This window comes from Camelina sativa, chromosome 7 (assembly GCF_000633955.1).
Source record: "Camelina sativa cultivar DH55 chromosome 7, Cs, whole genome shotgun sequence".
Classification (NCBI taxonomy): Eukaryota; Viridiplantae; Streptophyta; class Magnoliopsida; order Brassicales; family Brassicaceae; genus Camelina; species Camelina sativa.
Window position 1 is genome coordinate 4,433,076 of NC_025691.1, and position 13,309 is coordinate 4,446,384.

General features: G+C 37.3%; 2 protein-coding genes across 4 annotated transcripts in view; both read right to left on the reverse strand.

Annotated features, from left to right (window-relative positions):
- LOC109125572 (putative defensin-like protein 9) overlaps nucleotides 1–1,763 on the reverse strand; it is a 7,664-nt gene extending 5,901 nt beyond the window's left edge. The window contains exons 1-2 of one of the 3 annotated variants that reach the window (XM_019227459.1): nucleotides 1,620–1,763; nucleotides 1,428–1,512 (exon numbers count right to left, since the gene is read on the reverse strand). In XM_019227459.1, the coding sequence (XP_019083004.1) occupies nucleotides 1,428–1,512; nucleotides 1,620–1,683 (149 nt within the window). In that variant the 5' untranslated portion in view covers nucleotides 1,684–1,763. Of the gene's footprint in view, nucleotides 1–7; nucleotides 1,516–1,619 lie in introns of those variants that run through there. The other 2 variants (XR_002032685.1, XR_002032686.1) reach the window with 2 other exon arrangements.
- LOC109125528 lies at nucleotides 3,946–4,573 on the reverse strand. The gene has a single exon (XM_019227254.1). The coding sequence runs from the start codon at nucleotides 4,449–4,451 to the stop codon at nucleotides 4,167–4,169; it is 285 nt and encodes a 94-aa protein (XP_019082799.1). The 5' UTR covers nucleotides 4,452–4,573; the 3' UTR covers nucleotides 3,946–4,166.

Here is a 13,309-nt window from a genome sequence, read left to right on the forward strand (position 1 = left end):
TTGAACCGAATCATCAATTCTCGTTAAAGAAGACGATTTGGAACAAGATAAGAAGAATCCCTATAGTGAGCTAGAAAAAGAATCAACAAGAAAACAGAACAATAAAGATCACGAGTCACCCATAAAGCAAGATGGTAGTCCTTTCACCGGTAATCCGAGCTTAGCAAGGAGCTGCGGAATTGCCAAGCTTAATGTGTTAGGCAATGCTCACTCACTCTAGCGAGTCCCTCTAGGAGTCGGTAGCTCAGAGCCTGGCAACATCTTAACCACAAAGAGCCATACTAACACCACCAAGTGCTTAGGGCAAAAACAGACACTTCAAGTAAAGTCATCAAGGCTTCCCACTAAAACACTAATCTGCTGCGGCTGAGCTAAAGGCTTGGGCAAAAGTGACACGAGGGGCAGTAAACTCAAACGCAACATCAAGGATACAAGTGCGACATGCCATGGATTTGCACGGAAATGGCATGGGCAGCGACGTTGGGCAGACCCAAACCCATTGTCAAGCGTAGCCCTCATCTCCATCCTAGACGAAACTCACAAAATCCTACAAGAGCAAGACAAGTCTCGGACGAACACCAGTCCACCTTTTCTGATAAACACCTTTGGCTTGGGAGTTGATGTTAGGTAGCTTGCAATTAGTTAGAGAAGACGACTCTAACAACAAAACACAACACAAGACTACCATTTGATGACCAAACGCCCCCGGTATAAACAAAAAGGAAGATCAGAGTCACTGGTGGCTGACGCCTCAGCACTAAAATCCACACCTAAAACAACAACACACAAGACAGAGACTCCGAGCATACCAGAGTATGCAATGAGCCAGGGAAACAAACGACATTTAATCACGGGGCGGGAGAGAAGGTGAACGGAGTGAAGACAGAAGGCAAACACGGAGAGGAAGAGAGCGCTAATCTCTTACGCCACCACGAGAGGAGAGCCGCCGCATGCCGGAGAAGCTACCGTTGTAATACCAAGCAACTACCCACCACTTGCCTCTGAAGAATCTTACCGCTGCTTGAAACTGGACAAGCAGAAGCTCCATCTCTAATGGAGCTTAAGAAGAACCGCCGAGAAACACCTTAAGGAGCCTCACACAAACTCAGATTGTCGTCCTCAAACAAACCGAAGGGGGTGAAAGCACCGGGAGGGAGTAATCGCCAAGATTCACAGAAGATTCGAGACAAGCCGAGGCCAATTCTCCACAAATCGGAGCCACCGTTAAAATCGCCATCAATCTCTGAAACCTAATCTCGTCAGATCGCCTACCGGAAAAAAGTCAGCTGCATAAAGGGAACCTTGGGAGCCCTCTCACGGACACGGCGAGGAGCGCCGGTGACCGGAGAGGCAATAAACGAAGCGGATCTAGGCTGTCTTCAAGGGCGGCGGAAGGAGGAGCTCAAATACTATTGTTCAAAATAGACCTAGTCCTCCATTTTGAGCAAAATCCGATGAAGTTGATGCTTTCGGCTTCACACAGTTGGGGTTGTCCTACAACCATCTTCATCTCTCCTATATAAGACCATATCAACAATAAGAATTCAATAGTATAACCAAAAGAATTCATATATTTCAGTAGATTTGTTTAGTGCTAGTGGGAAGATAGATTTGTATACCTGGTCCGACAACAAGTACGATTAGGAAGAAGAGTGTAGAGATAAACTGCATAGAGCTCTTCATTTTTATTTTTCTTTGATAATTGATTAAGCGAGAGAATTAAGAGAAAACAAGTAGAGAGCTCTTGATGTTTAAATCAAACTTGTAAGAAATTTTGTGAAAAGGTTCGCATTTTATAGTAAACAGAAGCATAAATCTTAGTTGGTAAAAATATCAAAGTATATTTTTTATCACTGTGAAAATGAAGATTAATGAAAATATATGGAATAAAATCTACTAATGAAGTATATTAATGAACATAGAGCTCTTTATATCTATCACTTTATCTATCTTGATCTAGTAAAAATGTAAAATATATATGTTTTTATAATTTACTTACAAGAAAATTATTCCACTTCACATATCTAGTAATTTCTTTAAAAAAATCTTCTCAAAAGATTTTATATTCTTAAATTTTAAATAAAATTTTGTAGATTTTTATTATATTTTAAATGAAAATTTTAATATAGATAAGTATTAAAATATGTTTATCAATATTTATCATTTCCCCATATTCTTAATTCATAAGTACATTTGGCAAAATAACATTTTTTTGTAAGATTTACATAATTAAATCTTTGCCATTTGGATTGTCTTATTTGTTATTCGAGACCTTTAGTTTCTGAATTTTTTTTTTGTAAATTTTTACCCTCCGGTTTGGGCAACCAACCTTGGAGTTATCTTTTAATTTAATGTTTGGGTGACAAAAACAAAATCCTTGTCATTTGAATAAATATCAAACTTTGAAATTATTATTTGTAATATAATCATACTTTAAATTAATATCCAAAAAAAACTTTAAATAATACTAAAAGAAATTACTATCCGTAATTTAAATATTTTAGATACTTTTAACTTACTAAAAAAAAAATACTTGCGGATCATGTTATCGAGCGGGTTAGAGCTGTTTACATATATATGATTATATATAGTTTTTACGGGTTGGTCTACTAAAATACATAAAATTGTTTAGTTTCAAATCAAATAAGTTAAGGAGGGATGTTAAACCAATCCTAATCGATACGAAAAAACAAAAAAAAAAAAAAAAAAAATNAAAAAAATATCTAAAATTATAAAATCTAAATATTAATCAAAAGATATAAACATAAAACACAAAAATCACAACATACATATTTTCTTAATAGTTATTAAAAAAAAATTATTTTGCTTGTATCACAGATTAAAATCTAGTTATATTTTAAACCATATCCACAAGTAACATAAAATTTATATATATATATATATAATATTTTATTTATATTATTAAATTTCTCAACCAAAAATTTATAATGAAATTTCACGTACATAAAACTTTTACTTTTACTTATTTACTTATGTGTATATTTATATTCCGGTTTTTATCCACCCAAAAAAGAGAAGAATCTCTGAAATCGATCACAAGATAAAAAGCTCATGGAACATTTTATATTTGAGCGTTGGAAAGTTTAATGAAAAAAAACATAATACCGGTGTCCTAAATGACCCTGACTCCATCTTTCAAGTTCCAAATGTTTAAAGCAATGTTTTTTTTTTTTTTTTTTTAATCTAATATTAAATTATATTCAAAAAGAAAAATAAATGTGTTTACATTGTTAATGCAATACTGTTTTGAAACTTAGAAACAAATCATCTTAAAAATAATCTAGCTGCAAACCAAACTTAAATTCGACAGTCACCCCCCTCCCCGATGGTGCTCATGCGGTTTCGGACATTCTTGTCAATGATCTTGACCAGCTTCTCCACCATTGACAACGGTTCCTGCCAGAGAGAATGTATAGTGTTTTGGAAGGTGTATCCCAAGAGAAACCTGTGTGTTACATCCAGGTCATCACCCGTAAGTAGAGCCATAACATCTCGTCAGTTCGCCGTATATTTGCTTTGCATCAGTCCTTGCACTAGCTTCTCCCACACCTGCTGTGAGAAAGGACATTGAAAAAACAAATGCTCCCTTGTCTCCATGGGATGGTTACAGAATACACAACTTGGATTTGTGTTTGAGTTCCATAGGATCATCCATTCTCCTGTTGCCAATCTGTTTTTTGTCAACAACCATGTAACGAAAGCATACTTCGGGGTAGCATTGGGAAACCAGATAGCTTTGTGCCTTTTACAAGATGAAATCTTCTATTTGTTTTCTTCTAATATGCGTTTGTATAATTTTCTCTATGATTATCATCTTAAAATTCACTGTTTGAAAACTATATTGAATTGAATTGTTATAACTTCCTTCCACGTCTACTAGTTTAGTGATGTAAACATTTCACCACATTCAAATAAAACATCGAATAGACAAAACATTTTTTTGGTTTAATTAAAAATTACTAATCAAAATACTATAGTAAATCTTTTGAATTGTACATAGTATTGTACGGCCTAATAATATTCAACATCTACACCAATCATACATATGTACACAGAGATAGAGGACTAATCAATCTTACATCCATTTAAGGAAACAATCTAAAAGAAGATGAAAAAATTAATCAAACAACGCCGTATAAAAATCCTTAAGATGGTGATATATTTGTCGTTACTGCCCCATCATCTTGCGAAGAAGAAGTAAGAGATGAAGAAGAAGAAGGAGACATCTCTTCGCCAGCAGGCATATCTTGAAGTGCCGTCAGAATTTGGCGGATGCTGACGGACCTCATAGGCCGGAAACTGTAAGCTCTTTTCAACGAATTCGATCTAGAGAAAACATTGGACGATTTCGAGAGGATGAGATACACCAAAGCTTGAACCAGAGCAAATAAGGCCACCTTCATTAACATCGTTCCCAAGCCTCCATCCATTTGTTGTAATAGATAGAAATACCTATTAGAAGAGTTTTGATAAGACAAAAGAGTTAATTATTAGGGTGGTCGATCGTGGTAACAAAAATGTTTTTTTTTCCTTTCTTTCTTGGGGGTTGTGTCAAGATTTGAAGATGAGCTTTGAAATTGAAGATTTTAAGTTGATGCTGAAAAATTCATTGTATTTATAGAGAAGGAGAGCGCCTTGCGTATTTGACCAGAGGCAGAGACGTGGAAGTAACGGACATGGACATAATACTGTTACTTAGACCTTATCCGGTCAAATGGAAGGACACGCCATATTTTTCTAGAACCCATAACATGAAAAGTAATATTTTAAGTACGCGATCGATGATTGAACACCAACTCATGAACTGTGGACTAGAACCTTTGTCCCTCGGTTCGATCCTCAGTTGGGGTCGAGATGATATACTGTTCCTCACAAGGATAATATTGACCAGTTTAGCACTTGCGCAACATAAAGATTACCTTAAATGAAGTAATAAACATATATAAAACTTTACATACCTCCCTGGCCATAGTTATTTTGGTGCATATATATACCAAAAACTTACTATAGTAATTATATTTTGCTCTCATCATAACATCGTTATTTTATTACCATGAGACAAGAAATTAAAAGATTACATAAAATGGTATAATTGGCAAATAAACAAATATTATACTTCACTGTCCATATATATTTATTTTGGTGCAGATACGAAATCATATAATAATCTTTTGCTCTCGTCATAGTATATGACTAGATTAATACTATTGCTAGAGCATGGATTGAAATTCATTTTATTTAGTTATAATTTTTATATAAAATATAATTTTTGTAATTGTTTTTTTTTTAAATTTGGATAAAATATTATGCAATAAAATCATATGCTAAATATGATGACTTGAAAAAAACACTTATTTTGTAAGTTTTATATTGCTAATGATTCTAGATAAGTACCGTACTATAACACTTGTTAAATTTTATTTTATACAAAATTTTGTATATTTTCTATTTTAAAATAAAATTTTAATATGTTGTATTAGTTTATGTACATAAAATTATTTCAACAATGTATGCTAAAGACATAATTTTGTAAATTTGGAGTGTTTATAGTTTCTAACTTTTCTATCAAGTTTCAATATTTTAAAAATATTTCAAATTAAATTATTTACAGTTTATTATATTATATAAAATTATAAAATTCAACAATAAAGTATGAAATTGAATTTGGATATTCAAATTTTGACCAGTTACTCAGTAAAAATTTTAATTCAGTAGATATTATTTTTAAAGAATAATATTACTAAAACTTGAATATTTTATGGATTGAATCATTTATATTTGTTTTTAAAAATTAAGCTTATGTTATATCCAGAAATAAAACTATTTTTTAATTATAATAAACAATATGATAATTTAATTGTTTTACAAAATAGACTCATATATAAAAATCAGAGGTGAAGTATAATGATAATTAACAAATCAATATGTTAAGTTAGATATCAAAGAATTTTATTTGATGAATAATTTAATAAAGGAAATTAATATGGTAATTTCGATAATATCAAAATGATTCTTTAAAATATTCTCTTTAAGATTTTTGGAAACAACTTGTTGTATTAATAAAATCTTCCGAAAATAAATTAAGATTGCAACCACTATTTAATTTATAACTAATTATTCTATCATTTAATCTATAATCTATTTGTAACCAACTTATTAAAATTATATAGTCTACAAAACAATGTTGTGTACTTCCGTTTTATTATATAGGGGACTAGATGATACTCCGTGCTACATATTGTAATTAATTTATGTATACTTCGAATACATAAATGTTTTGATTTATGTGTTTTTTATAATTTCAAAATTTTAAATAATGTTGAGTAGTATATTTAGTTTACTTACATGGTAAATGTTAAAACATATTTAGATAAGTACGTTGTTTAGACATCGTTACTCCTTTGCACGGAAACAAATATACAATGATCGTTTTGCAGTTTTTAAACGATAGTGATATTATTAAAGATATTAAATCATGAAACAATCTGATCCGTATTTTTTTAATTAATAAATAATAAATAATAATAGTAAATAACTATAGCTAAGGGTCCATACTCACTAGCAACCTAACCACAAACACCATACATACTCAAGATACCCTAAATGTACATTCCATATTGATTTCAGACCCAAAACCAATCTAACACAACAGCCAAACATGTAGAAATCGAAGCAATTAGGTTTAATGAAAGAAGAATCCAAAAGGAGAAGGAAGACGATACCCCCATTGAACAACAAGAGACTCGTAATCCCAATAACCCTTAGGTCTAACAATGTTGACACCAGCGTAAACCCTAGATTTCGACGGCACATCAGCACGCCGGATAGATTTACCGATCTTCTGCGCCAGCGTATCCGATGTAACTTTCACACGCGATAACTTTCACAAGAGAGGCGTTGGATGCGAAACGACGGAGAATAGGATGTTTCTCTTCCCCGGAGACGACGAAGAGAGGTTTGAAGAGGCAGAGAAACCATTGTGGAATGAATCAATGAATGAATGGCGTAAACATAAAGCAGATTATGATATGATTTTTAGAAGGAGAACAAGAAGAAGAAGCTTACTTTTATGGAGGCCGGCGACGAGTTCACGGTCGAGTCAATGACAAAGGCGAAGAGACCTAATTTTAGATCTGGGAATTTTTTTTTTCTTCTTTCTTTCTTATGTTTTGTCGTGGTAAGTTTTTTTTGTTTTGGTTTAGAGAGGGTGTGACCATGGTAAAGAGTGATATTTTGTCAACTTTTAAGTATTTGGCGGAAAGATTGTTTTTTGGTTCCCGCTTACATATTTTTAGGCTAAGCGTTTATAAAATGCTATCATATAGTTTCATTTTTAAGATTTTATCAATGATAACATTTACGAAAACTGCGTTATGTTTTTCTGCTATCAATGCTCATATTTCTTGTAGTGGTTAGATTGTTGGATATAATGGTTAGGAACATTATTATATATATTAATGATATATTGGTATGGTATTATTTGTATATTTCTGTTGTGCATAATGTCGATTGCTGGTTTAATGATGAGTTGTGGTTGGGTTGGTTTAATTAAGTAGTATGAGATGCTTAATTATATATTGTTTTTATTATTAAAAAAACGGATCAAATCGTTTCAAAATAATATTCCTAACCATGACTTATCTAAGCTAAGATCTCTAGTTTTTTATGTGATGTGATGCTTATGTGATTGTTTCCTTTGAGTTTTCTTTGGTTTAATGCTATGGTTTATGTTATCCGCGGTTGTGAGTTTGTGGTTTGGTGGCTAGTGGGTATGGGACCACTAGTTATAGAGTATTTGTTATTATTATTATTATTATTATTATTATTATTATTATTATTATTATTATTATTATTATTATTTATAAATAAAAAACGGGTTGGATCGTTTCAGTTTGGTATCAGAGCCCTTACGGTTCTAGGTTTGGGTTCACTAGGTTTCTGTTGTGATGTTTGGGATTGCATGTCTTGATTGATTATGTGAGTTAGTCAATTGTGTGTGGCATGGAGTCCTAGAACATCCTCTTCGAGCCTACAGTGTGATTCCACGGTGAGTTTATGTTTTTGTGTTATGTATGATTGTGTGCTTAGCCTTCTGTTCATGGTAGTGCAGATGGTTAGAGAGGGTGCTGCAGCAGGTCGTGGTCGAGGATGCGGACGTGGTCGTGGTAGGGGCAGAGTCCCAGTGGTTAGTGAGGCTGCGGACCAGAGTGTAGCAGCTGAGGATGTTGGCGAGTCGCAGGGTGTCCAAGGGGATTCCATGAGTGTGGCCGGAAGGAGCGGTGTTGATGCTGCAGTGGTCGGTGATGCTAAGGTTCCAGGTGTGGGAGTCCCAGCAGATGGAGTCCCCGGTGTCGATCTTGTGGGCTTGCTGACATAGCTGTTGCAGCAGTTACCGGGAGTGGTCCCGGTTCAGGTATCGGTAGTCCCGCCAGTGGCGGCGGTGGTGCAGAAGCCAGTGGCTGCGGATGTATGGGTTCAACCGTTATGTGAGTATTTTGAGAGAGATAAACCATATTGGTACCGAGCGGTTTTCGGTAGGTACTGATCCTACTGTTGTTGATGCGTAAATATTTCAGAAGGGAGCACATGGGTCTACTTGTGGTGCAGATTGTTCCTCTGTTTCCAAATTGGATCTGCCAAGGCTTGTAGATGGCATATCCAATTTCCTACTCACGGAGTGCCAAAGGAATTTGGCGAAATCGCAGGATAGGAACAGGTGCTCTCGGGTTTCCGAGTGTAAGGAGCAAAGACCACAAGCAGAGTTGATATTCATACCCCACCCGACCAATCTTACCTTTAGGGAGGCAATCCAGATTAGCAATCCACATGTGAAAAGCATGCTTCAGCGTAGCCCCTTTGAACCAGAAAGTCTTGTGCCAGTTCACAACCTCTGCTCTAGGTTTTAGAGCCTCCCAGGTTCGTGATGACGAGAATCCGTTACACTTTTTATTGTCCACCATCCACGTATATGAATTCAGCTTTAGTGAATCAGTTGGTTTTCTTATTGTGGTTAGGTGACGTGGAGTTGGAGGGCCTGCTCAGAACGTGGGTCTGGAAGCTGCCATCCATCAGCATCACAAGCGTTTGCCACTTTGACTTGTAGAGGGATCCTTAAGTCTTTGGGGCTTTGATTACCGATATATTTGATTAACGGACCAAAAGGAGTCCAGTTGTCAAACCAGAAGCTTGTTGTTCTTCCATTTCCGACCTTGCACATAATAAATCTTTCAGCCAAGCTTCTCAGCCTTAGAAGGAATTTCCAGTTCCAAGAGTCTGAGACTGTTTCGGATTGATCCTAGAAGCTTGTTACCGTACTAAAGTTGTGGAATTTGTGCCAGGCGACCCACATCGAGTCATTTCTTGAGAAGAGAAGCCACAACATCCTGAGACACAAAGTTCTATTCCAAGTAGCAAACCTTCTTAGACCAAGACCTCCTTCGGATCTAGGGAGGCAAACTTGGGACCATGCTATCTTTGCAATTCCTTTTTTTATCAGTTTTGCCCAATCATAGGAACCGGGAGCATAGAGACTCAATTTTCCTAATGCAACCCAACGGAAGAATGAATGTGGAGATCCAGAAGTTCACAAGGCCTGATATTTGTGAAGCAATTAGCTGAACTCTTCCAGCGAATGAGAGTGATTTGGTAGCCCAAGAGTTGAATTTGGCTTTGAGTTTCTCGATTAGAGGTGCGTACTCTGCAACTTTTAGCTTTCTGCTCATCAAAGGCAATCCCAAATATCTGATGGGTAGTGATCCAGGCGTGAAACCGTAACTTGCCAAAGCATTGGCTTCGACTTGAGTCCGACCCGCATGAAAGAGTTGAGTTTTTCCTCTATTCATGTGTAGGTCGGATCATCCTGCAAAGTCCTCCAACGTTTCATATATGCCGTGCAAAGACGAGTTGTTCCCATCAAAGAAGATCATCACGTCGTCAACAAACATTAGGTGGGAGATTTCCACTTTTGAAGTTCTGGGGTGGTAAGAAATGTAACCTGATGTGTACCTTGACCGGAGCAAACCCGAGAACACCTCCATGGCAAGCACGAACAGGTATGGTGACATTGCATCTCCTTGTCTCAAACCCTTTGTGCTCTTAAAAAAACCTCTTGTGCTGCCATTAACTATGATTGAGAAGGTAGCTGTGGTTAAGCATTCTTGAATCCATCCAATGAATTTCTCTGGGAAGTTCTCCACGGCCTTGGAGAGAATGAGCCACTTCCTGTGTAATTCCAATTCAACCTCAGCGTTGACTACACACAGGTTTTGCATCATCCTACTCTGAGCGTTTATAAGCCTCTCATGAGCCTCCTCTATTCTTTTTTGCAGATCAGAGTAGTTTTGTCTACTGAAATCCCGAATAACCTTTTTCAATGCCTTTAACTTCTTTGAGACCTGGAACATTGCAGAACCAGATACATTCAAGGAGAACCATTCGAGGCAGATCAACGAGATGAAGTCTGGATCGTTAAGCAGGTAGTTGAAAAATCTGAATGGCTTCTTTGACCTAGGTGTTGCAGTCTGAAAGCTTATCCCACAAGAGGCGTGCTCAGAAAAATTAGGCTCACCAAAAAGACCTAAAGAGGTTGGGAAAATGGTGGTCGATTGGTCGTTAACAAGGATGCGGTCCAATTTCTTAGCGACTGGAGCATTTTTTTCTCTTATTCCACCATGTAAAAGTGGAACCTCTGTAATTAAGATCAGTCAGGAAAGCGTTGAGAAGTACCTTTCTGAAGAGTCTCGTGGGCCTGTCTACTGTTGAGCCTTCATTTAAGGAGTGCTCTTCTGGGTGCAGTAGCTGATTGAAATCGCCAAGTACAACCCAAGCCATACCACTCAAGCCTGGATTAGAAGATAAGCTCACCAGCTCGTCCCAATGGGTATGCCTTGAAGCTTCATCGTTTGAAGCATATACAAATGAGACAACTATTATATCCGGTCTCTCTGGTAACTTAACTTCACAGCTTATCATCTGAAGAGATTTATTTATGACAAAAACTTTGACACTAGGATGCCAATGGATCCATATCTTCCCTAGATCAGAGAAGTCGTAGTTATTATCAAAACACTAGCCAGACAACATGGTGTTGATAAACTTTTGCTGCTTAGGCTGCTTCACATGTGTCTCCGCAATACTACCAAAAAGTGGTTGATGGCTCCTAAGCCATTTCTTAAATCTGCGTCTGTGAGAGGACTTATTGAACCCTCTGACGTTCCAACAAAAAATATCTAACGGCATGGTGGTGTCTATTAACAGCAAGATTTTAGGGATTTGGGGCCTTTGCCCCTCGCACTTCGTTGTTGTCTTTGAGTCAACACTTCCGTAAACTTCTCTTCATCCTCCAAATCGATGTCCTCTGCCTCAGAGTGTGAGGAGGGAGCATCAGAGGAGTCGTCCTCCTCCTCAGAGATAGGAACACTTACTACTTTTTGAGGCCCTTTCCCTTTCTCTGGTAAGGCAAATAAGGCTTTGCTAGTACTGGTTCCATCTTTGGATCGATTAACCAACACCCAGTCACCCTCCTTTGTCACTAACTTGGGATTTCTAGATCTCCTCCTCCTTTTTTCTTTTATCTCATCCTTCGACTTGTTCCTTGGGCAATCCTCATCAGAGTGAATAGTTGAGTTGCAGCTTTTGCAGCGAACCGGAGCTGCACGACATTTTCTCAGGCTATGCCCGACTTCTTTACAGTGTGCAAAGACCGAAGGCATCCATGGGCTTGAAACATCGATACGCTTGATGTCCCCTGAGTCGAATTGGACGTTAATAGCTTCTGGTAGGGGTTTACGAGGGTCAATGATTGTGAACACCTTTGCAACCTCCAGATTGGTTTTGTTTGTCGTGTTGGGGTGCAAGAACTTGGGGTCGCCTACCAAGCTAGCAATACGTTCCAGTCCATCATCATTGAAAAATTGGAAAGGAACATTTCTGAGCTAGAGCCAGATGGGAACTGTTTTGAGCTCGGTTTTGACGGGCACAACACCGGGCTCCCACTTTGCGACAAACATCGTTTGCCCTTCAATTTGCCATAGCCTATGAGTCAAGACCCGATTCCTTGTCTGGACGTTGGGGATCCGGAACAGGAAGGCGTTACCCTCTATTTTGGAAATCGTGATATCCTTGTAATGCTTGCTCCATATCCCATTAACAATGGTGTGGATTGTACCTTGGAATGGAGGATCTGAGTAGAATTGGCCGAGGATGAACGATTCCTAGGACTTCTAGTGTTTCTCTATCACCGAATCTGGGATTTTCACACACGACTCACCAGATGGTAGGGTAAAGGCATCACCTTTCTTTTGGAGCCTTTTAGTATTAACTTTGAAGAGGTCAAACCAGGTGTCGTCTTCAACAGCAAGGTTAGGCCTGATTTCTTCTAGGTTTGCCGCAACAACCTTGATGGGTGCAGCTTGCGCAGATGGGACAGATGAATTAAGAGGAGCAGGTGGAGGGGTTGATGGAGCTGAAGCAGGTACCAACGTAGCCACTTGCATCACATCGATCTTACTAGGGGGTACCAGATCTGAAATAGATCTCAGATCTACTTGCGGAATGTTGGCTGAGCTTGTCTTTGGGATAGGAACAAGAGTAACCAGAGCTGGACTGAGGTCAACTGGAGTCGGAGACGGAGATTGGAGCTTCGCCGCAGAGTTAACCGAGAATGGAGAAGGGGGTTGAGAAGCGCTTTTAGATGGTGACGACTTCGCACCCGAGAGGCCTTTGTTGCGTTTTTGCTTCCCCATGGGGAGTGGATTGCTCAACGCGGTAGAGGAGGGGAGGAGTCGGCGCCGTTGGAAACACCGGAAATTTGCAGCTACCAAAGTATTGAAAGTTAACAGTCATAAATATCACCGTGAACCGTAACCAACCAGTCGGTAATGATCGACTACAAGATACTATATATATATAGGACAAACTCGTCGGACAACATAAATACGAAGGGCATCTTTAGTAGTAGTTACTGTTAGAGATTCTCTCAATTTAAAATAAAAAAATAATAATAAAAAGGCACAAAAATTAAGCAACGTTTCTTCTCCGAGCACCATAAGAATCGGTTCTCAGTCAGGTGTCACTTCATGATAAATTAATTTTTTTTCTAGATTTATTATTTAAATTTATAATAATATTAAAAGAAAAATAAAATAAAATATATTATTGAGCAACGCTCATCGTTGCTGCCAGTACAGATGGTCTAAGCTAATAGATAATAAAATTTGGTAAAAGCTCGATATACATAACAAAATTTATGTAGGGAGATTCGTAAAAAAAAAAAAAAAAAAAAAAAAAA